Here is a 27,607-nt window from a genome sequence, read left to right as displayed (position 1 = left end):
CGGGGGGTTTCAGTTAGAGGAGCGATTCGAGCGGACGGTAACCCGAGCAGCGAAGGCTAGTTCTCCACCGGGCGAATCCGACTTTCTCTGCGCGGAGCGGGACCTCCCGAGACTATCTCTCGTTATGAGTCATGTGGCTGTGGAAAATGCCCTCGGTCTAGATCAGCAGGTGAGAAGCCGCGGAGAGATCGGGGCTGGTCGGGGGCGTCGAGGGATTACTCATCCACCCAGCGCCGATTGATCTGGTCCGCAAGCCCTGTGAGGGTGCTCTGTGATACTTAGGCCCCATTTTTCGCCTTTCGCCTTATTCTCTTCGGGCGGTCTCGTAGTGGCGCATTTAAGTGTGACGCAGTTCCTTTTTGCGGAGGCTGCCTCTTCGGCGTATAGTGCTTTAAATCCTGATCGGGTTCCGGTGAATTGGAGGAGCAAGGGCGAGGTGAATGAATGGACAGGGCCCGTGCCGGAGCGGACGCGGAGGGCGGTCGAGGCCAAACGCCGCCTGGCTGAGCGAGGCCTGGCCTGTTCCAGGGGCTTTGTGCGGGTGTAAGATTGGCTCCATCAGCCGGGCCCCCTGGTGGCCGCGGACGGCATAGCAGCGGGTGGGGGACAACGGCGGCCATTGTGCGTGTGACGAAGCGAGGGGGTGGGTGGAAGAGACCCGCGCGTGCGCAGCTTCCGTGCTTGCCACACCGGAGGGGGGGGGTGTTGAGTGGGAGCCCCAATGGCGCCGCTTCTGTCGCGCGCGCGCATTCCCGACTTCTTTGTCCTCGCGGCCTGCGAGAGAGGAGTGGGGGAGGGCGGCGGCGTGCTGTGGGAGCCGGATCCTGCTTCCGCTTTCTCTCGTTTCGCCTGCGAAGGGTGGCTTTCCGCCTGCAGTTTGCCTCGTATGAGGCGCGGGGTGGGGGGAAGGGGGTGCCTGCGAGCAGCGCTGGGCTCCAGCCGGCTCCTAAAGTAGGTCATTGAGCCCGTCGGGCAAGGAGGGGGGAGGAGCCACGTGACTGCCGGATTAGTGGCAGCCAGTGAAAGCCATGGACGCCCTTCCCTGCAGTGGAGTCTCTGGAGCCGTAAACACCGGGGAAGGGGGGGCATAAAGAAAACGAGCATCCCTTCTTTTTTGATCCATACGGTGCTGGTGCCCTGCCTGATACGGTTAACTTTAATCTCAAATAGACAGGATCACGGTGCTTAACAAGGTCTTTGTCAGAATGGGTTTGATTTTTTTTAAACAAAGTATTCTGGGTGTTCTATTTCTGTGGCTACTGTTGTGGGAAGGAGGGCTTTTTCTGCTCATAAACCTATATCAAGAACGCATTTTTGACAGTATGTATGACATCAATGCTGATACTGGGCATATTTTGGGGTTTGCATGATTGATTGCTTCAGGTAGCTAATTATTGAACACTGGAAATGGAAAAGGGCTGATTTGAAACACTGTTTTGGTAGACATATTCATTTGAGGATTTAAGATGCAATTAGCTAACACTACTTTTTACTATTCTTAGTTTGCTGGTCTAGACTTGAATTCTTCAGACGATCAGAGTGGAGGAGGTACAGCAAGCAGTGAGTATAGAAATTTAGATGACTCAATATTAAATTAAGATATTGTACAGTAAACTTAGTGTGAGGCAGCATACGTTCCAGTAGCACATTAGAGACTAACACGAATTCTACTCATGTCTGACAAAAGGGCCATTGACTCTGGAACGCTTAAATACTGAAACTCTTACTGGTCTTTAAGATGTTACTGGATTCCATCCAGGTATATTTCATTTATTTAAAAAGTTGTACTTGACTGAAAGACTTGTATGAATGGACCAAATATTGTAAAATCAGAGTTAGCCTCATTTAGAGTGGGTAAGATTTCATGGAAATACATGTAAAGAGATGTTGTACTTTTAAGCATTGAGGGCACTGATTGCTGAAATAGAATTAATGTATTTTTTCCTGTACTACTGACATCATTAGTATTTGCCAAAGTAATTTTTTGCATAGTCACTCTAAAGTCTTTGACTTGGGTAAGTATAAACATTGGAGTGAGGCTGTACCATATCACAGCATATTTCTTCCTAGAAAGTGGAATTAGAACTCTGTAGTCTCTTAAGAGAAATTAAGTAGGAATGTAGTTTTCAATCAAAGTATCTTATTATATAAAATAATAATTGTATAAAATCTATTGACATTAACACATATCTTCTTGTTTTTAGAAGGCCGGTATATTCCTCCTCACTTGCGGAACAGAGAAGCTTCAAAACAGGGTATGTTGGTACAAGAATATGCCAGTTGGGATAGCACTGTTTCTGGCTATCAGTTGCTGGAATAGGAAAAAGCCTGTGAATTCTTGGTGACCGAATATATTGATCCCTTGTAGTAGTGCCTAGGAACATCCTTAGAATAGGGATTTTGTTTCAAATGTGTGCTTATTTCTGCAGTTTGTATAAATCAATGTACAGTAGAATTGTACATGTTCTCATAAGTAAGGTGACACTTAAAATGGCTAATATGCTCTAAGGTTCCTTAATTAGGTAAAGGGGCAGGTGACCAGTGTTTGAACAGGTAAGTAAGACTAGTATGTTTGGGTGGCAAAAATTAGTCTCATGTGTTGGAGCCTGAGTTATCTTCCCAATGAGTTTGAAATAGATAAGCTGCGGAATAGACTGGCAGTGTGACCTATTTAGAAGACGATGTGCTTGGAATGAAATAAGCAGTATTGTTTATTTGAACATAGTTGTATTCAGTCAAACACTGAGTGTCCTAAGGTAGAGGAGAAACACATAATTCATTGAGTATCAAATAGTTATAACTAAATCTAACATTGAATGTAGCACGGTAGTAAACCACACACATTCGACGTAGTAAAATAAGTGGTTCGTATCTTGTAAGTCCTGTAGCTTGTGGATTCATTCTGCTAACAGCAATGCTCTATTGAATCCAACCTTAAGCTGTCTCACTTGGTAAGAGTTCTGTCAAACTATAATTAACTACAACTTTCATCCAATCCGTTATACATGCTGTAAAAGTCAATTTGGACAGAAAAGGAAGCTAGAAAGTAATTTTATATGGAATGTCTAGACATCATTAGTAAATAGCTAATAAAGCTTTAATTTTGTAACAAAGACTTTAGATATGTTTGCAGTTCTTGGTCTTCTAAAAGCATTTAAAGCTTTTTAAAGTCTAGATTTTTTTCCCTCTTAGCAATGACTAGTACCCTGAACAGTACGTGTTGAGGACTCCGTTGTAAATGTTCATTACAGTACCATAGATAGGAGTGCCAGCTTTTCGTTTAATGGTTTCTCATGAATGGTGAAAAGTAAACAGTTATGGAAACATATTCACAGGGAATTAGCTTTACTTCAGTTACTCTTTTTAATTCTTGTTCTGTTATTAGAACAGAATAAAATTTAGTAATACGTGGGGTAGGAAGGAAGCAGCCAAACAGCACGTAGAAAAATTCTATGAAATGTAAAACTTCTAACAATACATATAAATGTATGTAAAATAAAGGTCAAAGCAGTGTTTATGTGAAAACACAGATTAACATGCTATGGTATTTTTAGCTTTAGTACAATCAGGGAAGTCGTCTGTAAAGATGGTTTTAAAGCAGAGAAGTAATTTTCAGTAGTGATGAGCTTGTGGAAAAGGCAGTGTTAAAATCACAGAAGAGCCGGTTCATTGCCTCCCAAAACGAGTGATCTGACAGCTTCCCATTCCTAGCTGTCCTTTTTGGTAACATATCCTTCCCCTTGAATGTTCAAGCAACAGTGTTCTGTGGCCCTGGCAAAGACAGGTGAACTGCTCCCTCACACTGGCTTCAGGAAATGCTTCCCATTCTCTTGCACTCTCACCTTGGTAAGGCAGCACAGAAAGTGGAAAGGGCTAATAGAAGTGGTTCTCTTTGCACAGAGACTCATTGCAGTAGTTAACTTGGTGAGTCTTACTATGTCTTATGATGTTGCTGGATTCTCTTGGAGACAGATGCTACTGTCTTCGTGTATTCCCTTTTCTCTTCATTGGCAGTACCACTTCAGAGACATTGTGTGTGTTTCAATGGCTGATCCCTAGGTAATGGCTAATATATTGCAACTGAGAACTTGAGATATTTGCATTAAACTAAAGCTAGGAGTGACTATGCAGCCACGTTAGCTTACTGACCTGTGTTCGAGTCATGTTACTAGAAGCAACTCTCCCATTTGATGCAGAGGCCTTTCACGGTGCCGTTACCCACGGATTCTTCAACTGTGGTATCTTGGAATTTAAGTTGCAGTCCTTGGCTTCCAAAGCAGATGATCTATCCTTGAATGAGGCACTTTTCCTATCTAGGTACTTCTTAATAGGGAGCATCCATGGCAGAGTGAGTTTCCTAGATCGTAATCTCAGTTCTTAGTACTATGCCATGCTGGTGCACTCTTGGATATTTACCTAATTAAGAACATAGCTGAATTTAGGGGAAAAATACTTTATTTGGTTCCATGTAGTAGTCTATAGTTGGGCTGATAAGGATATTTGCTTGGGAAAAAGTTCCTGTTATTGGTTTTTGGTACAGCAGACATCTGTGGACCATTGGGAGTGATTGTGACCTCCAGTTGAGTCTGTGGCTGTTAATATTATTTTCTATGTACCAACATTAGAATCTTTCTAGTGTGAAGGTTTTAATGTTTCAAAGATGTTGAAAAAAAGATTGGAGTTATGAGTAATAATGGTTACTTTAGTCACCATTCTTTTTTCTGGTGCAATCAAGTCACAGCTGACTTAAGGTGACCCCATAAGGTTTTCAAGACAAGATGTTTTTCAAGACGAATGTGGTTTGCCATTGCTTACCTCTGTCTCACTACCCTGGTATTCCTTGGAAGTCACCCATCCAAATAATAACCAGGACTAGTTAGCTTCTGAGTTCTGATGAGATCAACCAATGAGCCACATTCTTATTCTTCTGTAAGAGTGTGTAGGCATTAGCCTTTCAAGAACATGTTCAGAATCCACAAGATTCTCATCTACTACCAGTGCCTCCTTCTCCAAGGTAAATTGTGTGCAGTGCGGTTCATCTCAAGAAGTACAGGGACATACTGAGGGGAAAAGCAAGCATTTCTTTGTACTTGAGAGCCACCTAACTGTGAGGTGAGTGATCATGCCTCCTTTGTCTTCCATAGACTTGGGGAAGTTTCCAGCATCTGACGTTGCACATGTTGGTGGCCCTGAAGTATATGGCACAAGCATGGAGATTGATACTCTTTCCGGGGTGTGGCATTGTGACTTATTACACTCATATCATGATTCCCTCGGATAATCTAGGGAAAGGCTGTGGTTCTGAGCATCCCAACCAGGTGTGCAGCTAGAGGACAGATTTCTAATCTGAGCTGATAAGAGACAGAAAACAATTTTTTTCCACTGTGGCAATGGTTTTGGTCATGTGATACCTAATTTCTTGCTTAATTGTGAGCGTTGAGGAAGAAGATTCCTGCTCTCCAAGAGCATTTGTGGGCATGCTAGTGAAGTTGTTTAACACAGATGTTCTGTTTTAAGAAGCATTGTTCTTTCAGGATTAGAAAATCATGGTAGTATGCTATGTTTTTTTAAACATTGAATTGCATCATAATGCTGGGAGTTTTCATGGCTTTCTTGCAGCAGGAAATGCCTATACAGCAAACTACTATTCCAATCCGGCAGTGCCACCTCCAAGATGCTGTAAGTTGGTGCCAGGCTGGAGTTTGTCATTTGATAGCATGTCTCTAAGCATACTGCATAGCAGTAACTGCAATCAACTAACAAAAGAGCATACAGCTTTATTCCTTAGAGCAGGTTGTCAGGCATGTCTTTTGCCTACACTTTAACAGCTGAAGAATTCAACTGGATACTGACTTTGTTTTTCTTTGTATAAAGTGAAAAGCCGCAATGGGAAACTGTATATTTGAATACTGTTTACAATTGTTACTTTTTTTAAATAGTTGTTAGACAGAGGTAAGTGGAAGGTATTTGTAATGTTTGCAAAATAAAGCTTAACAGCCATGCAGTCTCTAACGATTTTCCAGTCATTCAATAATAGAAGATTTCTAATGTTCAGGCCTGGAAAATCCAAGCTTTTGGTGCTGGGGTGAGGTTTTGTTGGTGGGCTAGGGTTTGGAAACTTGTCTGGCCATGTGAGAGGATTTTCTGGCAAGCTTGCTATAGCACAACTACATGAAACAAGCAACATCTATGTGCTGGCCGGAATGAATTTTACCAGACAGCGGTATATGAATAATGATTTGCTATACTGGCTAGAATCAATTTTAGACATCAGATTAGTTTCTTTAAAAGCTTATTCCACCAACAGCCTAAAAGCGAATAAACTGATGCTATCATCTTAAGTGGACACAACTTTTATTCCCTCCTCATCTGGGTGCTTGTACTTCTGTGGTGTTCCTGTCCAAAATACTTTTATGCCTTAAGTTTTCCAATGAATGCTTTTCAAGTGTATTTATGTAACTTTTTGTAGGCACCAACCCTTTCAACAGAGAGCTCTTGTAGCTGTCTTTGTTCATTATAAATCAGAAATAGTTGCAGTTGTTTGTTCAGGTAACCTAATGTAGCCCACGTGATACAGGTTTAGAAGTTAGTATTGTGAATATATTATGGCATGAACCTCTGTAGGTCATTTTTCATTTTGTGATGAATCCTATGCGGACATCAGCTGAGGTTTATGATATGCTTGTCAGACCTTTAGGTATTTTAGGACTTCGCCACAATAAACTAAAAAGGCTATAGTCTGAAAGTTAATTTTATTTGAGAATGTGTAGAATAGAACAATGCACAAATGCAATTAATAAGGTAGCTGTGTGCATGAAATATGTTTGAGGTTAGCGTAGGTTCTTGAAGCCTACTTCAAACGGTTTGATTAGCTTTCCTGAGAACATGCTTTTGCTTATAGCATGGCAGCAAGTATTGGTGCACTAATACACCTGAACTATTGCATTGTCTGTCTTAGAAAACCTTGGCTTAGCTAAATGCACAGTGTTCTGTAAACTTGATTTGTCGCTTTCATAAGTACTACCTGAATGCAGCACTTTGAGTGAAGGCCTGCATTTCTAACCAGCTCTTGGGGTCTGAGCCGTTCTTTCTCCAAGGAAAGACTTCTGGCAGCAAAAGTCACATTAGTGCTGTGGAGCTTGCAAAAATTTATTTGCTAGCACAAGTGGCATTTAACTTTTTAATTGTTTAACTTTTTATTCTCTGCCAAAGATTCCCCCAGCTGGGACTCTCGTGGAGGTAATGGCTATATGAATGGATATGATCGTGACAGCCGGATGAATGGCTACGATCGTGATCGCGGTGTGTTTGGATCCAGAGGAGGATCTGGACGTGATGACAGAGGTGGGCGTGGGGACCAGTCACGTTTCATCCAACAGTTTTTTAGTATCCACTACTGCTCTTCTAAGTGATACGATTAATTTTTCTAGAGAACTTTGATCACAGTATTGTAACATGAAACTGAGACTTCTTATGGAAGTTGGAGACTTTTGAAAGCTGTTTTTCTGCCACACTGGAATGTTGCTGAAATAGAGGCTTAATGCCATTGGTTATTTATGTGGGAACTTGGAAGTATGATTTCAGCTACAGCAAGATAATCCCATAGAGACATATGGAGCCAGAATTGGGTCCATTTCAGTATCACTGTGCCTAAGGGCTTCCTGCTCATCAGTTTGCTTCAGAGTTTCATCTAAAGAACTTTTATTCCAGGTCATTCAATGCCACTGTCTAAACACTGACCTAAAGTTTACATCTGGGTAGCAGAAAGTGATACTGCCACATTTGTAGCCCACATTACAAATACTAGTTTGTTGTATGTGTAAACATGTAAAATGAATGTCATCCCAAGATTTCACATTCCAAATTTTATGAACTGTCAAGCAAGGTTTGCCTAATAATCCTGCCACATGCTTGTGGCTAAAGTGGAAGCAATCCTCATTTGGTATAGACCTGGGTATTTTTTGGGCAGTGGGATTGCTGCTGTATGGAAGCATCAATAGGTACAGCATGTTAAACATGAACATTTTGTAGCATTGGCTAAGGAATGGTTGACCTTCACAGAATACAGTGGCCTTGTTCAAGCTAACACATATAGGTCTCTTCAGTGTCTGGGTGTAAGACCACCTCATGCTATATATATGCTACCCTAAAGTCCTTGATGGGCGTATATGTGTAGGAGATAAACATAACCAAATCTAGTGTTTACAGTGTGTGACCATCTCATAAGCAGTAGATGATTCTGATGGCTTGTTTGTAATAAAATGCACAGTGTCTGAGGATTTTTTCCAAACAGTTGCTTTTGCCAATAAATTATTGGGAATGTTGGCTGCTAGGTGCTAAGAAACCTTCATGGTGATTGTGGGATCGTAGGCAATTTTGTTTTTTTCAGGTTGACTTATACTTCAGAAAAGTTTTTTCAATTGGTGATTGTTTTCCCTAGGATTTGATGGATGGAATGCTGGAAGAGATAGGGATGCATACAGTAGCTTCGGTGCAAGAAGTGATCGTGGTTCAGGAAAATCCAGCTTCTTTGGTGACCGTGGAAATGGCTCACGGGGAAGGTTGGTGACTGAGCAAGTACAAATTGCCCATGTTTTCATTCTTCAGCACTGAATGTCAGTAAAAAAAAAGATGTAATGTCTAGAAACTGAGTTAAGTTCTTAGTTCTTGCATTCACTCAGCCGCTGGGCGTAAAACTAGAAATAGTAGTAATTTCAGACACCAAAAGGGCACGGAGGAGAAACATTGGTATGTTTTTAAAATGTTTATAGTGATAGTATTCTAAATTGTTGGAAGTAGAGCTATAAGATGTTATGGTATTGAAGAAGGTTTAAGTTGTTGGGAGCAACGATTTACTGACAGTCTTCCTCTGCTTTGTGTGGCTGCGAATAAATGATGTAGTTTGCTGGATAAGACTTTCAGGTCATCCTAACAAATGGCTGAAACAGATCTTCTCCAACAGTGGGGCTCAGTCATCCAGGCTGGTTAGGTCATGCCTCCAACTGTTCAGGCAGGGCTATGTAACTTATTCGTATAATCTCTGGGACTGTAGGGGGCCATCCCTCTCCAGTCTGAAAATCCCTGCTGTTCAGGCAGTTTCCTAGTTTCACTAAGTAGAACTATAAAGGAAAGAGTGTTCTGATACTCCTCATGGGTCAACAAAATTCCTCAAAGGAATCTTCATCCTCAACTTTCTTTGCCTGACCTCGTCAGGAATCCAAAGGAGGAGACAATAAGGAACAGATCTCACCTGGAGAACTCGGATCAGAGAGAGGATCCTTTGGAAGGACCATCTCCTCAGGCTTAGGCAGGATCACAGGGCTATCAGCCTTCCTCCTTTGTTGAAAGAGCTGCTGTCCAGGGGTCTCAGGGACCAGTACCACGCTCCTGTGACCCAATAGATCCCATTAACTTGGGCTTGCCTCAGGAGAATACAGCAAGCCCTCCTTTGGCTTTGAAGGCTGTTACAACAGAAGAGGGAGGTTGTGCTAATTGACTCAGCTTGTTTATACCACCTCCATTGGGTATGGTCTCTGCCACTCACGGACAGATTCCTGCCCAGGCCTCCAACTTGGCCACAGGTACCTCCTGGCAGTTTCCTGCAGCCAGTAAGCCCAGAAAAGGTGGTGATGTTGCCTTTATTTATAGTGCCCTTTTCCCATTCAACCCCAAACCTGGCACCAGCAACCCTTGGAACTTCTGCTGGGGATAACTTCCTTCCAAACTCACCAACACTGGGGAAGGGTGTGTGGATCTGCTAACAAGTTGATTGCCTGCTCCTTGCAAAAACTCTGGAGTAGAGACCACTCGATCCCCTAATGCGAGCCCAAGAGGGCAACAACTCAGACAAGAAACCTCTGCTTTCTCCCTGCCTTTTTTTGCAAAGCATGTTAAAGAGAAGGGAAGGATTATATAAACAACAAATCTCTTGGAGGGCATTGGGATGCAGCATCTACCATCGCTGTTCTTTCAACCTCTTAGAAGGAGGGAGGAAGAGTGGTCAGGAGAGGAAATAAAAGACAAACAAGAAGTCCTTTGTTCAATCTGAACATTGTACCAGATTGTTTAAGAAGTTAACAGCTACGCTGCCTTGACTACATCAACCGTTTGGAAGGAGAGGCTGTGGCTCTGGTGGAATGCCTGGTTTGCATGCAGAAACCCCCAGATTTGATCCTGGGCAGCTCTGCTTAGTGCAGCATATTTTAACCTTTCATTGACTAATGCTCTTCTAGGAAAGCAAGGCCATTGAAATACTTCACTAGGATATTCAACAGTGAAATCCTCAAAGCCAGCTCCCCCCATTCAGGGCTGCCCCACATCTGAACCTGTGGAAGCCCCATCAAAGCAGAGGGGGCTTCTCCAGATTATACTGCCTCATCAGGTATACCCTTGAAAGAACTTACACACTGACAACTGAGGCCAGGAAATAATAATTAGCTGAGTTGGTAGACAGTGTCCTTGGGGACCAGTTGAATTGTCAAAAATGATTCAGGGCCCAAGCAAGCGCATGAGGTTGCCTTTATGGCCATAAAAATCCCTGTAGCCATATCTACTTTGCCAGTGCAACAATGGTGTGGACTGATGATCTCTTCCATGTATCTGAGGTAGTTTAGGGAAAGGCCAGTGACTCAGTGGAAGAGCTTCTGCATTGTCTGCAATGGGTTCCAGGTTCAATCCCCAGTAGGTCTGTCAGCTTGTGTACATATTTATGTTAAGTAACACATTATACAAGCTTATTTTTAATTATTCAAGTGTGAACACGTGTTTGCTTGGATTGCTGGTCTCCAGGCAGAGCCTGGACATATCCTCCCACTATTACTGTAACTACACTTTGAAGATCTTTTCTAAAGACACAGAGAGCTGCGCGTGTAGCGGCTGACACATTCCTAGACAATAGGCTACATTGTGCTGAGGCCCAGGCAGTGAGCATCCTAGTCAACTATAGCCTTGTTAAAAAAACAAACAAACCTGGACTAAGGCTAACTTACCAGCAGGAGAGTCCAGAGGGAAGCTTTCTCTTCTGAGGTACAAGTTTAGACTAGGTCCTTGAGGAAACAAGGGAGAAGGTGATGCCATCTTCAGTCGCCATGGTGACTAAGAACATGGATGGCCAGAGCGGGAGTCTTCTTTCCTTGTCAGCCAGAGACCAGAGGGAGCCTGGGGGCTCTAGAAACTATTTGTTCAGAGGCAGACTCCAAGACAAGACATGCCCACACAAAAAGCAAGACCGCAATGGCAACAATCCTGCTTCTGTTTGTCTGACTTCAAATTTAGAGGACACCTGAAACTCTCCAGGATTGGGAGTCACACAGTTGGTCTTGCATGTTTCAGAGAGTTCTCATCCCAAAGTGCAAAGGCAGCAATTCTTTAAAAAGATGTTCAACACCTTGGGGATACAAGTCCAATAGGTGCTTGCAAGAGATCGAGAGAAGAGAGTTTCTTCCCCTTTCTTTTTAGTGCCCCAAAAGTTGGGAGAGTGGCAGATGATTCTGAATCTCAAATATTTCAAGCTGTGTGTAGCAAAGAAAAGCTTTAGGATGGAATTGCTAAGGTCTGTCTTGCAGGCTGCCCAGCAGAGCAGTTTGTCACAGGGCAGACTGCATGTCAGATCTTAGCAATAGACATCTTGTCCATTCTAGAGACATCTAGCAAGGAAGAGTGGACACTGATGGCAGTGGACTCTACCTGCACAGCTGGCCCAGGGAATCGAGTTGGTGCACATATGCCAGGTCTTTTTTTACAACAGGCACCAGTACAGGTAGCTGGGGTGTTCATTGTCCGGACCAGGAAGACTGTCCAGGAAGCCAGACAATGTCTAAACTGGTTAGCATTAAGGACAGTCAGTTAGCAAAGGGGCAGCATATATTACTCCAAATAGATAATACTTCAACCAAGGCCCAAATTAATAGCCAGAGAGGAAATAAGGCATCCTTGCTCCATCAGGAATCTCTCATCCTTCTATATTGGGCTGAGAAAAACTTATTCATCCTGAGGGCTGGTCAGCTGCAATTAAGGGTGTGGATATTGAAGTGCTATACCTGGCATAGCCGGAGCTCAACACAGACACCCTAAGTAGGCAAGTTGCTGCAGTAGCAGCAATTCTGGGGTGCAGACCCCTAGCTTCCAATGTACTAATTAGAAAGTTTCCAAAGGGTGTTGTCCATCTAGCACCTCCGTATTCCACATGGAGTCTGGGCAAAGTGTTTAGGACTCAATTGGGAACCCTTGACAATGGTCAATCAAAAAGGCCTCTCTTGGAAGGTGTTTCCTTTCTGGTTGCCGTAGTATCAACCAGGAGGGTATCAGAGGTAGGTGTTTTGCATGGGAATTCTGCACCTTCCAAAATGATTCCTGGACCCTCAGACCAGATTCTGGTTTCATGTTTACAGTGGGGAGATGGTTGCACCTAAGTCATCATTCTGCAGTCATTCTGCCCAGTGCCAACATTCCCAAAGGAGAAGGAATGGCACAAAATTGATGGGTGAGGGGCTCTTTGTTTTTTGCATTAGGACAAAGGGTCATCATCAGAAAGTCTCTGGGTTTGTGCTGTAAAACAACACAGCAAAAAACTGCTTGGGTAGAAGGGCTTCAAACGCAGCCCTCATTGTCGGACTGCATAAGAGAGGTGCAAAATTGCAGTGTCCCTAGCAGTATTACAGCATATTTAAATGACCAAGCCAGCAGTTAAGTTTCCCATGCTTGCTACCAAGGCTCCTATTGGGGCAATCTGTTATGCTGTTTCTTGGTCATCTTTTCGACTTTAGTGTCGATTTGAGAATTGATCAAAGGTGTTTCTGGGAGGGAAGTCATGCAGCAGGACCAAGGTAAACTTTGTACATAAGCACAGTTCATGGTGTTTTACTGTGTCCCACCTTAGTATGGTTGCTCTGGTACGTAACCAACCTGGGTGAGTGAGCCCCCGCTGCTGGAGAATGACGTGTTGGACTTACCCTGGCTAAGTGGTGTGAAGTCATCCATTACTCAAAAAAAAAGATTAACAGTGTGACGGTGTGAAAGTAGGAATGTGGAATAGAGCTTTTCTATGACTAGAGCGGGATGGCCTACAGAAGTAACTGAATTAGAATTTTGTGCTCAGAGGAGGGCGGCTTCAGCAGGGAACAGTATAGGACAGGCTTAGAATCTGAGTTCCTGAACATTGTAATCAGAGTATTCATTTTTGCCAGGTGGTATTTCATTAATCTGCACATTCCTCAGGTATGGGTAATGATAAAAAATTGCCTTAGAAATTGAAGCTCTAGAAATGGAGGGTTGTAGAATTAAGGCAAATATACCAGTGAGTATTTGGTTGCAGCACTTCATGGAAAACTGTTTTAAACTGAAGCTGAAACTGAACTGTGTGTGATTAGATTTGATGAGCGTGGTGGAAGAGGCAGTGATTTTGATGGCATTGGCACTCGTGGTGACAGAAGCGGCTTTGGAAGATTTGAACGTGGTGGGAACAGTCGTTGGTCTGACAAGTGTGATGAAGATGACTGGTCCAAACCACTTGCACCAAGTGAACGTATGGAGCAGTGAGTATTAACTTTTGTCATTTTGTCATTTGCTTATGTCACACGCTGAGCACTGTGTGACACTGTTGATATATCTACTCTAGGGAGCTCTTTGCTGGTGGGAACACTGGCATTAACTTTGAGAAATATGATGACATTCCAGTTGAGGCAACAGGCAACAACTGCCCTCCACACATTGAAAGTGTAAGTATTCATCGGGGGAAAGCTGGATTAAGTTGTAAGTAGAGTACCTAGAGGAAATGACAATAATCCTAGGTTCTTGAGTGTAAATGATAATTGGAATTAGAACAGGAGTTGGTGATTAAAGCTTTTCTGCTAGCACTTTTTAAAATCTGATAACAAGTCACATTAGAAGTTGCTCATCTCTAGCATCTTCTAATTTCTCTTTAATAATAAAAATAGGAGGGGTGACTGAACCTTTATTTTTAATTGTGCTGCAGTAGTTTGTATATTTTGACTATGTAATAAAAGGTGAACATCTCTGTTTAAAAGCTTTCTGGGAGTGTACCCTTTTCCTCTCAATATTGCTCAGGGTTTATCAATCTGACTGAACTGACAGGGTGATTTGATAGCTTTCTCCTTCACTTTTGTGAATGATGAAGTCCATTTGTCTGCATACCTGGAGTCTTCTTGACTTGGGGGAAATGTCTGCATCCTGGACTGGCAGTAGTAACATCCTGGACTGGCAGTAGTAACAGAAACCTGTTATGGTCTGACTTTAGCCAGGCTGATTGCCTGATGCTAGGGGAAGCAGGAGCTGTCATGGATGTAAAACGTAGTTCCAGCAAATTGAATTGGAAGTAGCAACGTGTTAAAAGCTGAGAATCCTTTTCAAGGCAAGTCTTTGAAACCATCTGTTTAGGTAAGTGGCCCTAAACCTCTACGTGTGAGAGTCCCAGATTGTTAATGGCTTTAAAGGTAGATAACTGTTACAGGCCCAGATTCTCTCACACTGTGACCATTTAGTGCTAGCATAACTGTATTAAATGGAGCTTTTTTGACTCTTGCCAATTGTGCCGCTTAGGTCAGAGGAGCACTGGGGGAGTACAAGTGACCTTTGCAGTAGAAGGTGGGAGTTAACCTCTTTTTCCACTTGCCAAAAGACATGGTCCAAGTCAGTAGGTGACATCCAAAGCCACGGTTTGCCAGCAGGGTCATCTTTTTTAGACTATCTGCAGACCTTTGCGTAAAGTGAGTCGTTTAGGAGCAGGGGGTTCAGAGTGCAGTGGTCTGCAGAGGGAATTGAAAGATACTCCGTTCACGGACCTCCGCTTGTTCCTTTGGACCCAGTCCTTTGAAACATGACTGTTGGGAGCCGAGCTTAGGTATGTGGTGTCTTTGGCTCTACCGCATGAGCTACTACTATAGATCATGAAAGCAGAAACTTACAAGATCACCTTTACCTGTCAAAATATCACTACAGTACAACTGAAATAGTGCTGGTTTTTGAAAAAATAAACCAAAATTTTTGTCTGTTGCAGATATGCTTATAGATATGCCTCTGATTGCTGTTGTGTACATGCGTTTTTGCGCAAGTCTCTGTGCTGTATTTTTAGTTAGAACTAGTAGGTTCTTGAGTCTAAACTTGAAGTCCTAGTAGCAGAGCAGAAGACTGCATTGTGTGAGTGTGTTATAACACCTGTCCCTCTTAACAATTTCAAACACTTGTAGTTCAGTGATGTTGACATGGGGGAAATTATCATGGGGAACATTGAGCTCACCAGCTACACTCGACCTACTCCAGTGCAGAAATATGCTATCCCTATCATCAAAGAGAAGAGAGATTTGATGGCTTGTGCCCAGACAGGTATGTCTCTCCAGATCTGTGTTGGAATGTGCTGCTTAAACACCTGAGTTGCATTAATAGCTGTACATGCTTCATTAAAGGGGAATGTAATTAACAGGGAAGTAGATCTCATGAAAGAACAATAGAATAGTTTGTCCAAATGCTGGTGGGTACATTTATTGGTTCAAAGGTGCTATCCTCAGATAACTTTTCTGAATTCTGTCTATGTAATTATTGGCCTTTGGGTGGAGGGTAAGAGATTTAAGAAGCGGTGGCCCATTTTGTAAATGGCAGTTAACTTAGCAAATTCAAGGCAGACTAACCTTGATAGTGTCAGTAAGAGTCAGCAAACAAATTAAATGACCTAGTTAAGCTTAAAGTGAGTTACCTTAATAAGATAGCCATCATGTCTCACTGTAGAAAAGTTAATACTGTGAAAACGATTTAAAAAACCTTCCAAGTGCTACAACCAACAGCGAAACATGTACCTTCCTTCTAGGGTCTGGGAAAACAGCTGCATTTCTTCTGCCTATACTGAGTCAAATATATGCAGATGGCCCAGGTGATGCCTTGAGAGCTATGAAGGTAAGTTTTTGTCCAAACGTTTTCTTCATTGTTGCCTGAAGCCCAAGAGCCCCATTTAGAGCAGGGGTGTGAATCTGCCGGTGGAAGTGGCACGTGGCCGTGCTGGCGGATTTTCCCTCCCTGGGGCATATAATGCAGCAGAGGCGTGATTCTGCTGGCATTGGGATGCAGCTCCAGTGCCCCTGCCACCACTGGCATAGCAGGGGCTTGGCTTGGAATTTACACTAGCAATTGGGAATTCATACCAATTCTGTTGAGTCCCACAGAGGCTTTTCAGACAGGATGCTTTTTCAGTTTTTGAGCCTTCCCCCATGCTACTGGGAAGCCTCTTGGGGTGTGTGTATGTCTGTGTGCTGGGCTCCTGGTTCTTTGATGGGGCTGCCCTTTTGGGATCCGTGACTCCAATGTTCTCCCCTAAGCTAGAGTGTAACCATCCTATATTCTATAAAAGGTCTTGCCTTTCCATTGTTCGACGCTTCTTTCCTTGATACTGAATGAGCCTATGTTGGTTTAAATAAAATAATTTCTTTATAAATAATTTTATATTTTGTGACCTTTACTTTCACAGCCCGGTCTGCGGTAACGAGAGGACATCTTGTGGGTGGTTCCCATTGGGCAGGCTGGAAATGAACTTTCCCCTCTTCCTGTGGGGCAGGACTGCCCCTTTCCTCCAGTTTGATTCCTGCCTCCAAGGGGAGTAGCACTTTTTGGATCACTTGCTCCACCCTGTCAATCCTTTCTGCCTCCTTTGCACATTTATTCCTCTTTTGCCTCCTTCCCTTCTTTCCTCACTCTTAAGTTCCTACAGCCTAACCCTTCCCAGGATTGCTGGCCCCTTTCTCTGACCTTTCCCGCTTCCTCTCCTTGGAGCCTTCCATGTGGCAGCCCCCCCACCCCACCCCCCCCGGGCAGCATCTTAAAGATGCGGCAAGGCTCCGAGAACAAGAGGAGCTGCTTAGAAAGCTGAGTCTAAGAATATTGTGGCTGCATACTCCTTCCAGGGGGCAAAGCTCTTTAACAAAGCCCTTGATTGGATTTTGGTGGAGTCTAGGGCCATGCCTCACAGCCTCAAGCGCCCAGGCAGATGACCATCCTCACAGCAGCATTTTTGTCCCTACAACATCTTTCCCAGATTTCACCAGGATTCAAAGAAGCCATCCTGGAACCACACCTACCAACAGTCATGAAAGGGACCCTTTGGTAGAAGGCTCAACCACAAACCAGACAAGCCCAATCTTGATAACACAGCAGGCAAGACATGACACCAAACCCTGCAGGGTAGTGGGGGAGACTAACAGCCCTCACGCCCCAGTGGGTCCTGTCCAAGGTAGACAGCTGGGCCATCGAAGTAGTCTCCTCAGGATACAAAACAGAATTCGCCTCCTTTCTCCCCAACCACATGCTGGTCTCTCCGAGAACCCAATCAATAGGTCCCACATCCTGCGTGCTGTGCATTGCCGCCACAGAGTTCAGGCCATAGAGCCCATTCCCTTCTCAGAGAGAGGAGAAGGCATTGATTCAATAGTTTTACCATGGCCAAATGCAACGGGGATCCTCGACCTCCAATAGGTAAACCACTTCATCAAGCATAGGCACTTCTGAATGGAAACTCTCCGCTTCATAGTGGAATCCCTCCAGCCACTGGAGGTCCTGGCCTCCGTAGACCTCACAGAAGTGTGTCTCCACATCCCTATCTTCCAGGGGCACAGGAGGTTCTTGTGGTTCTGCGTCAACGCCTATCGCTATCAGTTCAAGGCACTACCATTCGGTCTCCTCGGCTCTTTGCATTTTCTCTAAGTTACTAGTAAACCAGGTGGTCCTCCTGTGCTGGTCCGGTGTGGCAGTTCACCCTTACTTGGATGGCATTTTCATTCAATCCCCCTCTGCCTCACAGGCAGAGAGCGGCACACTCAAGGTTTTAGCCTGCCTGCAGGCCCATGAGTTTCAGGTGAACGGAGACAAGAACTCTCTTGTTCCCACTCGGAGATTGGAGCACCTGGGCATCATCATCAACACCTCACTCGGCAGGTTCTTCGGCCCTCCTAAGATCAGAGAATTGGTCCTCCAGACCATCTGCGGCAGATCATCGTCCCTCGTGGCCCTTTCCTCCCTCCTCGGATACCCTGCAGTGGGGGAGGTTTCACACCAGAGCCTTACAGCAGCTGTTGGCACCAGTTCTAGATGACATCCGCCAAAAGCGCCATCTCAACCATCAGACTTCCCAGACAGGTCAAGGGCAGTCTGGTATGGTGGACCAGATGCTTCAACCTACAGCAGGGAAAGGCCTACTGGACTCCCCTGCAGGTGCAGGTCTCCATGGACGCCAGTCTGTGGGGCTGGGGAGCCTCACTGGAAAACTATCCAGCCCAGGGCCTATGATCTCTCAAGGAGTCCTTTCTACTGATCAACTGCCTGAAACTGAGAGCAGTCTTCTTTGCCGTTTCCACCTTCCAACCCCACCTGAAGGGAAAGCATGTCCTGATCCGGATGGGCAATATCGCCACCAAGGCACACGTCAACCAGCCGTGGGGAGGATGTCACCCTTCTCGGTGCTCCACCAGGAAGCATCTAAGATCCTAAGGCTGACGGAACAGACTCTTCTCTCCCTGTATGCAGAACACATCCAGGGGACAGCCAACCACCAGGCAGACTGGCTCAGCTGCCAACTGATCTTGGAAGAAGAGTGGAGCCTGAAGTTGGAGCTGTTCGCCTGGATAACCATGTGCCTGGGCATCCCAGAGGTGGACCTCTTCACTACCCAGAACAACACCAAGACCCCAAGGTTCTTCTCCAGATACTTTCACAAGGACGTAAAGGCCTTGACCTTTCATGGCCAAATGTGCTTCTCTATGCATTTCCACCATTCCTGATCCTTCCCAGGTTTCCTGAGGAAGGTGTCCCTTTCGTGGGCGGAGGTCATAGTGGTGGCCCCCAACTGGCCACAAAGACCCTGGTTCTCAACATTGCTCCAGCTATCTATTCTGCCACCCCTGGAGCTTCCCACACCCAGGGACCCACTTCCATGCAGACCCCGCCAAATGGAAGCTAACCGCAGCTGGCCTCTCTGCCAGTGTCATCCACACCATGCTGTTCTCCATGAGATAGTCAACTAACTGTATTTATGACACCACGTGGAAGGCCTTTGTCCACTAGGCCAAACAAAGAAAAGTCAACCCCCTGAACCTGGCTGAACCTTCTAAACTTCCTTCAGGACAGCCTGGAATCCGCTCTTTCACCTTAAGGCGTCAAGTCGCAGCCTCATCAACCATCTTACCCTAGCTAGGTCACTGGCAAACCAACAGGCACATACATCATTAGTTTCCTCAAGGGGGCCATTGACAAGCCTCAGGTTCACCGTTTCCCAACCTGGAGCCTCAATATGGTGCTCAATATGCTAATGAAGCCACCCTTTGAGTCAATCACTCACATCCCCATCAGCATCTTCCATCTAAAGACAGTGTGGCCATCATCTCCACTCGCCGTGTCTGGGAACTCGCAGCCCTATTGGTTCATCCGAACGTCTGCATTTTTCACAAAGACATGGTTGTTCTCAGGCCAACCCCCCCTTTAGCCCCCAGGGGACACCAGATTCCAACCCAAAGCATCCCAAAGAGGTGCAATTGCGCAAACCTGGACGTCAGAAGGTTCAAGGGAAGGCATACCTCATCAGGACTCATCCATTCTGGAAGTCTCAATCCCTGTTCATCTCAGAATCACCCCCGACAGGGGGAAAGCAGTCTCTAACAGCACGATCAGCCCCAGCCTCGAGTCTTGCATCGTAGAGGCATACAGGACCATGAAGCTAGAACTCCCGACCAGCATCATGACCCACTCCCGTCAGAGGAGCGGCAGCCAACACTGTCCTTTCCAAAAACTCACCAATAGAGAACTGTAAGGCTGCTACATGGTCCTCTGTTTTGATATTTATCAAACACTATAAAATCAACCTTTTTAACTTCTCTGATGCAGCCCTTGATCGCAAGGGTTGCATGTTCTGTTGCATGTTCTTATGAAGATGACCCACCCAACTAACGGGACACTGCTTGGGCGGTCCTGCAAGATGTCTTCCAGCTCAGGGGAGAACAACCATTGGCACTTACCCATTAAGGGTCCTTCTCCTTTGAGCATAATGAGGACAGCTTGCCCTCCCATGTCATCGTCTCTTCCTCTTTTCTCTCTCCCTGGCTAACGTTCTTCAAGCCATGGCTACTAACAGTTCGTATTGTGGCAGGTAATCCTTATTGGTTAATGCTATTCCTTCTTGTTCCTATTCCTGGTCTCTAGTTGTTATGAGACCAAGTTATATTTTGGACAAGTCTTTGTTGTTTTTTGAGCTACTGCTTCTTGAAATCTCCAAACTGGAGCAAAGGGGGCGGTCCTGCCCCACAGGAAGCGGAAAAACATTCATTTCCTACCTCCCTGATGGGACAATGGGAACTACCTTCAAGATGTCCTCATCACATTCAAAGGAGAATGACCCTTCACAGTGCCAGCATGAGTCATTTTCAGATAGCAGAGGTGTAATTTGGTAGCAACGGATTTATTTTATTTTGTGAAATGTACATCCTTGCCTTTTTGTGTTCCTGAGGGTCACCAAAAGCTAACAAATTCAAAAAGAAAGTCACATATAAAAACTATTATTCAAGTGTTCCTCGAACACACATTAAAATAATTTAAAACACATAGAAAATGCGTACAAACTTATACTTAATTTCTGAATAATGCACACTGTAGTTCAATGGAAACAGTGTAGAAGGGAACCACTGTTTGACTAAGCCATGGTTTGGGAACAGGTTCATGTGCTTCACTGTTAAATCTTCCTAAAGGAGCCATTATGTTATGGAGGGTGTGATGTGGCAGCAGTTGAAAATGGTATATGATTATAGTATGCTTGGGTCAGGTATCACCTGGAAACCACGTGAGCATCTCTCATCTGCTTGGAATAACAGTGGGAGTTTAACTTGAATGAAATGTTACCTTGATGAGTATTGTAATGAGTACTGTAATGAGTATTAAATGTTTCAGGAAAATGGAAGATATGGACGTCGTAAGCAATATCCAATCTCGTTAGTTTTGGCTCCTACAAGAGAATTGGCAGTGCAGATTTATGAAGAAGCCAGGAAGGTAATCATGCGTGCTTTTACAAACTTGTCAGCATAATTCTTGGCCTCCTTACAATCTAAAAATAAAATTTACTTCCCACAGTTCGCATATCGTTCCAAAGTTCGTCCTTGTGTTGTCTATGGTGGTGCTGACATTGGCCAACAGATACGTGACTTGGAGCGCGGCTGCCACTTACTTGTTGCAACTCCGGGACGTCTTGTAGATATGATGGAAAGAGGAAAAATTGGACTGGACTTCTGCAAGTAGGTTTAATAGCTCCGTACCTTGTATGATGATGCTAACCCATTTGCCAGTGCTCATCAGAATGTATAAAGGCTGCCTTTTTTGTGCACTCCAGGTACTTGGTATTGGATGAAGCTGATCGTATGCTTGACATGGGATTTGAACCTCAGATTCGTCGAATTGTTGAGCAGGATACTATGCCCCCAAAGGGTGTCCGTCAGACCATGATGTTCAGTGCTACCTTTCCAAAGGAAATCCAGGTAACCTTTCACTAGCTTGTTTGTGGTGAAAGTGGTTGTTTCACAGCCAGCATGAGCCCCCGGACTATTCTGCTGGTCAGACCGAAGTAGCCATTTCAACATTACGGGTTAATTAATTTTCCTTGAATATATTGTGAAGTCAAGTGTGTGTGTTCAGAGTTCTCGTACGTATCCTCAGAGCTCTTTATTGATTCTCATAATATTGATAGCTGTCATACTGAATCCAGTATTCCTCTTTTCAGATGCTTGCTCGTGACTTCTTAGACGAATATATCTTTCTGGCTGTTGGCAGAGTTGGCTCTACGTCTGAGAACATTACACAGAAAGTAGTGTGGGTGGAAGAGTCAGACAAACGGTCATTCCTGCTTGACCTCCTAAATGCCACAGGTAAAGACTGTTTGGGAGAATTCCAACACAACTCTAATGGCTCAGGTAATGAGAATCTATGTTAGGTGGAGGAAAAGCTTCAGACTTTTCCTCCCTGTTTTCTCCTACTTTGAATATTTAAATCTGCATGCAGCTAGCTTGACTAGTATTAAGTTGTGTGTTGCAACTATATTTTTCACCACTTGGTGGTGCTATATCTACATATGTGGCTCTTGTCCTAAAAAAATTATTTGATTACGTAGGCAAAGATTCCTTGACATTGGTGTTTGTGGAAACTAAAAAAGGGGCTGACTCCCTGGAAGATTTCCTGTACCATGAAGGATATGCTTGTACAAGTATCCATGGTGATCGTTCCCAGCGAGACAGAGAAGAAGCATTGCATCAGTTCCGTTCGGGTAGAAGTCCCATCTTGGTTGCCACTGCAGTAAGTATAGTCTCAGTTGTAAATGCATATTGGCAACAGGAAATGAACGGATTATAATTGTGCACTTCTGGACACTCTTCACTAGGTAGCTGCAAGAGGCCTGGATATTTCAAATGTAAAACATGTCATCAACTTTGATTTGCCAAGTGACATAGAAGAATATGTTCATCGCATTGGTCGTACAGGGCGTGTGGGGAACCTTGGTAAGATTCCGTTCCTGTAAACTTGAGACACAAAGCATCCAGCCTGAATGTGGAGTTTGTTCTTGGATAGAGCTACACTGTCCTCAAATGATAGCTTGCAACTGTCTCCTCTCCCCCCCCCACCCCCGCCCCCAATTGAAGCTTTGCAGCCAGAAAAACCTCTTATCAGAGATCAAAACTAGAAGTACAAAAGTCTGGGGGAAATTTAGAAGGATACCCACACACAGGATTTCTTCAATTTTTCCATGAGAAAAACTGAGTGTAGAACACTGAACTCTTAAGAAAATTTCTGGGGTGGATTTTTTAATGTGAGAGAATTATGTGCGTCCTGTGAATATATAGTGTATTTTCAAGGATATGTTTCTACCTGAATAGTCTTGTGTTACATATTAGAAGTACCCTGTTTCCCTGAAAATAAGACAGGGTGTCTTCTATTAATTTTTGCTCTAAAAGATTTGTTAGGGCTTATTTTCAGGGGATATCTTACTTTTTGCACCCCAGGGGCATAGGGAGGGGAAACAGATCCCAGGGCAAAATGGCATCCAAGCCTGCCTGTCTTCCATGCCACCCACAAGGCCACACCCCCACCATGCCAGGCACAAGTTCTGCAGATGCCCAGGTGACACATAGGCCGGCTGCCTCTGTGTGTTAAAAAAGGTTGTCTCTTAGCAGGCATGGTCCTGCCTTGAGCTATCTTTTAAGTTATGGCGAGCATTTTTAAAATTATGCTTTTTAACTGTAATGTAGGTTTAACATGTTGTTGCCGACCTTAGCCCTTTGGGATGGCCAGGATATAAAAATGAATTTGAAATTTTTTTAACAGCATACCCATGAGCCTTTGTTAAATATGCAAATTAATAATTTTCATATTTAGCAAAAGCTCGTGGGTATGCTGTTAAAAAATAAAATTTATTTTTAGTTTTATATCCTGCCTATCCCAAAGGGCTCAGGCTATTTCTTTGCTCGCTCCCATTGGAGTTAAAAATTACAAATTACAAAGTGCTCGCCATCCTCTTTAAATATAGCCCAAAGACGGGACCATGCCTGCTGGAAGATGACCTTCTTTTTATGCACAGAGCCATGGCCATTCTGTCTCTTCAGTGTAGAGGCATATTACTTGCCCAGCCAACAGGGTGGGGGGCTGTGCCAGGGAATGTATAACTAGGGCTTATTTTTTGGAGTAGGGCTTCTATTTCAAGCATCCTCCAACAATACTGAAAAATCATGCTAGGGCTTATTTTCAGGGCAAATCTTGTTTTTGGGGAAACACGATAGAAATCTGTAATATACTGGTGGTCCTGTTGTGATGTACAAGGCTATTCTGCTGGGTGATATACTTGCTTTATTGCAAAACATATTCAGTTTTTGATATTCCTTATCTGCAAAAGCAGCTTGGGTTTTGCTTGTAGAGTGTACAGGTATTGTTCAGTTGCAGCATTTGACACATTTAGTAAATGTGTTGAAACACAGCTGTTATCTCTAATGTTAAAATAGTAAATTGAGTTTAGTTTTGCAGGTTGGAAGAGAATACATGCAGTACTATTCTTCTAAAAATCTGGGTTTTCCCATTTGATCTGGCCTTAAAATGTTTGAATGTTGTATTTCTAAAAGAAACTACTTCACCATAGTGCACTTCAAAACTTATAAATGTTTTACTCCAGAATATACTGCATAAGTGTAGTTGAATCTAAATCCTTTTTGGTAAATTGCTTATAAAATTGTTGTAAAGTAGTTGTTGTCCATTTGCCTTAGATGTGTAAGCTATTGACTGTAAAAGGGTGATTTTGAGGATGGTATCTATTTAACAATGAATAAAATGGTCTCTTTTCCTTTAGGTCTTGCCACATCATTCTTCAATGAAAGGAACATAAACATTACAAAAGACTTGTTAGATCTTCTTGTTGAAGCTAAGCAAGAAGTGCCATCTTGGCTAGAAAACATGGCATATGAGCAGCACCACAAGGGTGGAAGTAGTCGTGGACGATCTAAAGGGTAACTTTATTCCTTAGGTCTAGAAAGGGGGATGCTTCAGGCTGCCTTCTTGGGTAACTCTGGAAAACGTTTTTTTTTTAATTCATAGTTATCAGTTCTGTTTTATCAAATCTGATTTGGTTTATTTTTCTCACTCATCAATTAGATCAGGCGTATTTCTTAAAAACAGGACTTGTTGCTTGCATTGTTGTGTAGCTGTCATAACACATTGCCTGATGGTTTGAAAATTGTAGTAACTCGCTGAATTATACTTATCACCTGTGATTAGTACAGCTGATGTAAATGACCACCAGAAAAGAGCAATTCTTTTTCAGACTGTACTAATACTGTTCTTCTCTTGCAGCCGTTTCTTCAGCCGGGGGGGGTTAGTGCCAAGAGACTAGCCAGACAAACTAATAAGTTCTGCACAAGCGTGTAGTTTAATTAGCAGCCGTGCAAGTGGTAGCCGCAGCAGTGGCAGTGGGGGCCATGGAGGCAGCAGAGGGTTTGGAGGTGAGCTTTCTTATAGATTCGTGATCTGGGGAGGTAAATATTAGAAGTAATTTAATTTCCTGCTTACTTAAATGGTCCTAGTCATTAATTTCTCTGACTTTTGTCCTAACAGGTGGCTATGGTGGCTTCTATAACAGTGACGGATATGGAGGAAACTATAACTCTCAGGGGGTAGACTGGTGGGGCAACTGATCTGCTTGCTGCAGATGCTTACCAAACAAGCTAATATGGAAACCACATGTAACTTAGCCAGACTATACCTTGTGTAGCTTCAAGAACTCGCAGTACATTACCAGCTGTGATTCTCCACTGAATTTTTTTTAAGGGAGCTCAAGGTCACAACAAGAAACGAAGGAACAGAAGCCCTACTTTGAAGAAGGTTTAAAGACTCCATTGTAGTCAGGATTAACTTCCCCACCCACCCTACTCCCGACTGTATTTATAATTTTGTGACTGAGGATCATTTGTTAATGTACTGTGCCTTTAACTTTAGACAACTTTTTATTTTGATGTCCTGTTGGCTCAGTAATGCCCAAGATTATCAATTGTTTTGACAAAATTTCTGAACTTGGGCTTTAAAAAAAATCAAACCTTGGCACGCAGGTGTGATACAACTTACAGGAATCATTGATTCATCCACTAAATACTACAAAAAAAAAACTTATGCGGTGGCCTGCATTAGGGCTTTGATACTTGGAGATTTGAAAAATAAAACATCTTGAAGCATATCAATGGAATTAGTTTCTAATGTGGCAAAACTGTACTAAGTTAAAGTTGATTTGCTCACTCTATCCTGGATAGGTACTTAGAACCTGATAGTCTTTTAATAAGCCATTCCAGTTATGATGATAATGATAAGGTGGTGTATGGATACATGCATACATAAAAGCACTGTTTTCAAAGTTGATGCGAGTAAACACAGCAGTTCCAGTGTTCAGGCAGATAATTAACATGAGCTAGCCAAGCGGAGGAGGAACATTACAGGGAACGTTTAAAGGTCTGAACTTGAAATAGTTTTTAGGAGAATTCATCTACTTAGACTTTTCAGAATTGCCTGCCATATAAAATTGAAATGGTAGAATGGCTGACCACAACAGTGACAGGCCCACTTTTTAAGGGCCTGACTGATTTTTTTGGTCTTAACGCATGCTAGTGTTGATGTTTTTTGGTCAAGGGGGAATGAACAGGAAGAATTATGCAGCAGGCTTTATTTTAATGCAGATTCACATTACTCTGTTCAAGCTGCGTTGAAGTGTAACTGGCTTACTGTAGACTTGTAAAATGGCTCCAGAAGAGTAACAAATTCTGAGATCACAGAGGTTGGAATGTACATAACTGCACAAGGTTTCAATTCTGCTAGCAAGTGCAGTTTTAGTCAGTTTTAGTTGCATAGGTTTCCATTGTATTAGTCTGTTATACTGAATCTGGCCAAAGATAAGTATTTCCAACAGTAAAATGCCTCTGCCACGTAGATCCTCTGAGCTAACTTCTGTGGCCAGAGTCATTACCAGCTCTTAGTCTGGGTGGCACAGGACAACAGCAAAATCTCCTAAAGTGCAATAGATCTTTTCAAGTGTATTGTGCCTTGTTCTAAACTTTTAAGTAGGTGCACTTGACAGTATTTGAGGTCATTTGTTATGGTGCTATTTCAATTAGTCTAGATTTAGGCCCTTGTACATTTTGCCCATAACTTTTTACAAAATACTTCTTTTATTGCACATTCAGAGAATTTTATATGTCTTGTGTGCGTGTCCTTAACTTCCAATCTTATTTTGTCTCTCGGGAGACTGAACGCAGCTTGTCTAAGGAAGGAACTTGATTCTAAAACTGGGACCATGGGAATAATGGTTGGGAAGAAACTATTTGCACACGACAGATTTCTAGATACTTTTTGCTGCTAGTTTTGTGTAATATTTATTGAACATTTTTGACAAATATTTATTTTTGTAAGCCTAAAAGTGATTCTTTGAAAGTTTAAAGAAACTTGACCAAAAGACAGTACAAAAACACTGGCACTTGAATGTTGAATGTCACCGTATGCGTGAAATTATATATTTCGGGGTAGTGTGAGCTTTTAATGTTTAAGTCATATTAAACTCTTAAGTCAAATTAAGCAGACCCGGCATTGGCAGTGTAGCCATACCTTTCTGATAGCAAAGCAAAAATTGGCAACTTTAAAATTAAACATGCCAAGGTTTTGATACACTTGTCTTAAGATATTAATGAAACACTTCAAAACACTGATGTGAAGTGTCCAGATTCTCATATGTTTGTTGCGTGAGTTTTTGTTTAGTTGTGTGGTTTTTTTCAGTGAATGTCTGGCACATTGCAATCCTCAAACATGTGGTTATCTTTGTTGTATTGGCATAATCAGTGACTTGTACATTCAGCAATAGCATTTTAGCAAGTTTTACAGCCAGCAATATTCTTCAGTTCAGATAAGGATTCAATCATATGCAAAGAATGGATTTAAACTTGCTGAGTGTAAAGATTTGAACTTCAAGTCACTGTAGGTTTAGTGCTTATTGTATTAGTTTAGATGCTAGCACTGCATGTGCTGTGCATTACTCAATTTTAATAAAATAAAAAGTTTAAATGCA

General features: G+C 43.2%; 1 protein-coding gene across 1 annotated transcript; it reads left to right on the top strand.

Moving 5' to 3' along the window:
* Positions 1 to 27,607, top strand: DDX3X (DEAD-box helicase 3 X-linked). The gene is made up of 18 exons (XM_048495109.1): positions 1 to 169; positions 1,503 to 1,560; positions 2,205 to 2,255; positions 7,213 to 7,344; positions 8,441 to 8,561; positions 13,368 to 13,532; positions 13,616 to 13,715; positions 15,204 to 15,339; positions 15,818 to 15,903; positions 20,929 to 21,027; positions 21,109 to 21,269; positions 21,365 to 21,509; positions 21,752 to 21,941; positions 22,139 to 22,320; positions 22,406 to 22,523; positions 24,359 to 24,515; positions 24,859 to 25,007; positions 25,120 to 27,607. The coding sequence occupies exons 1-17, from the start codon at positions 125 to 127 to the stop codon at positions 24,896 to 24,898; spliced, it is 1,986 nt and encodes a 661-aa protein (XP_048351066.1). The 5' UTR covers positions 1 to 124; the 3' UTR covers positions 24,899 to 25,007; positions 25,120 to 27,607.

The sequence above is a fragment of the Sphaerodactylus townsendi genome, linkage group LG04, assembly GCF_021028975.2.
Source record: "Sphaerodactylus townsendi isolate TG3544 linkage group LG04, MPM_Stown_v2.3, whole genome shotgun sequence".
NCBI classification, from domain to species: Eukaryota; Metazoa; Chordata; class Lepidosauria; order Squamata; family Sphaerodactylidae; genus Sphaerodactylus; species Sphaerodactylus townsendi.
This window is presented reverse-complemented; position numbering and strand designations above follow the sequence as displayed.

Excerpts from the sequence above, each read along its gene's own strand:
- DDX3X (XM_048495109.1), top strand. The coding sequence starts at position 125 with ATGAGTCATGTGGCTGTGGAAAATGCCCTCGGTCTAGATCAGCAG. Across the intron at positions 21,270-21,364 it reads ATTGGACTGGACTTCTGCAA|GTACTTGGTATTGGATGAAG; the intron begins GTAGGTTTAATA and ends TGTGCACTCCAG. Across the intron at positions 22,321-22,405 it reads CCATCTTGGTTGCCACTGCA|GTAGCTGCAAGAGGCCTGGA; the intron begins GTAAGTATAGTC and ends ACTCTTCACTAG.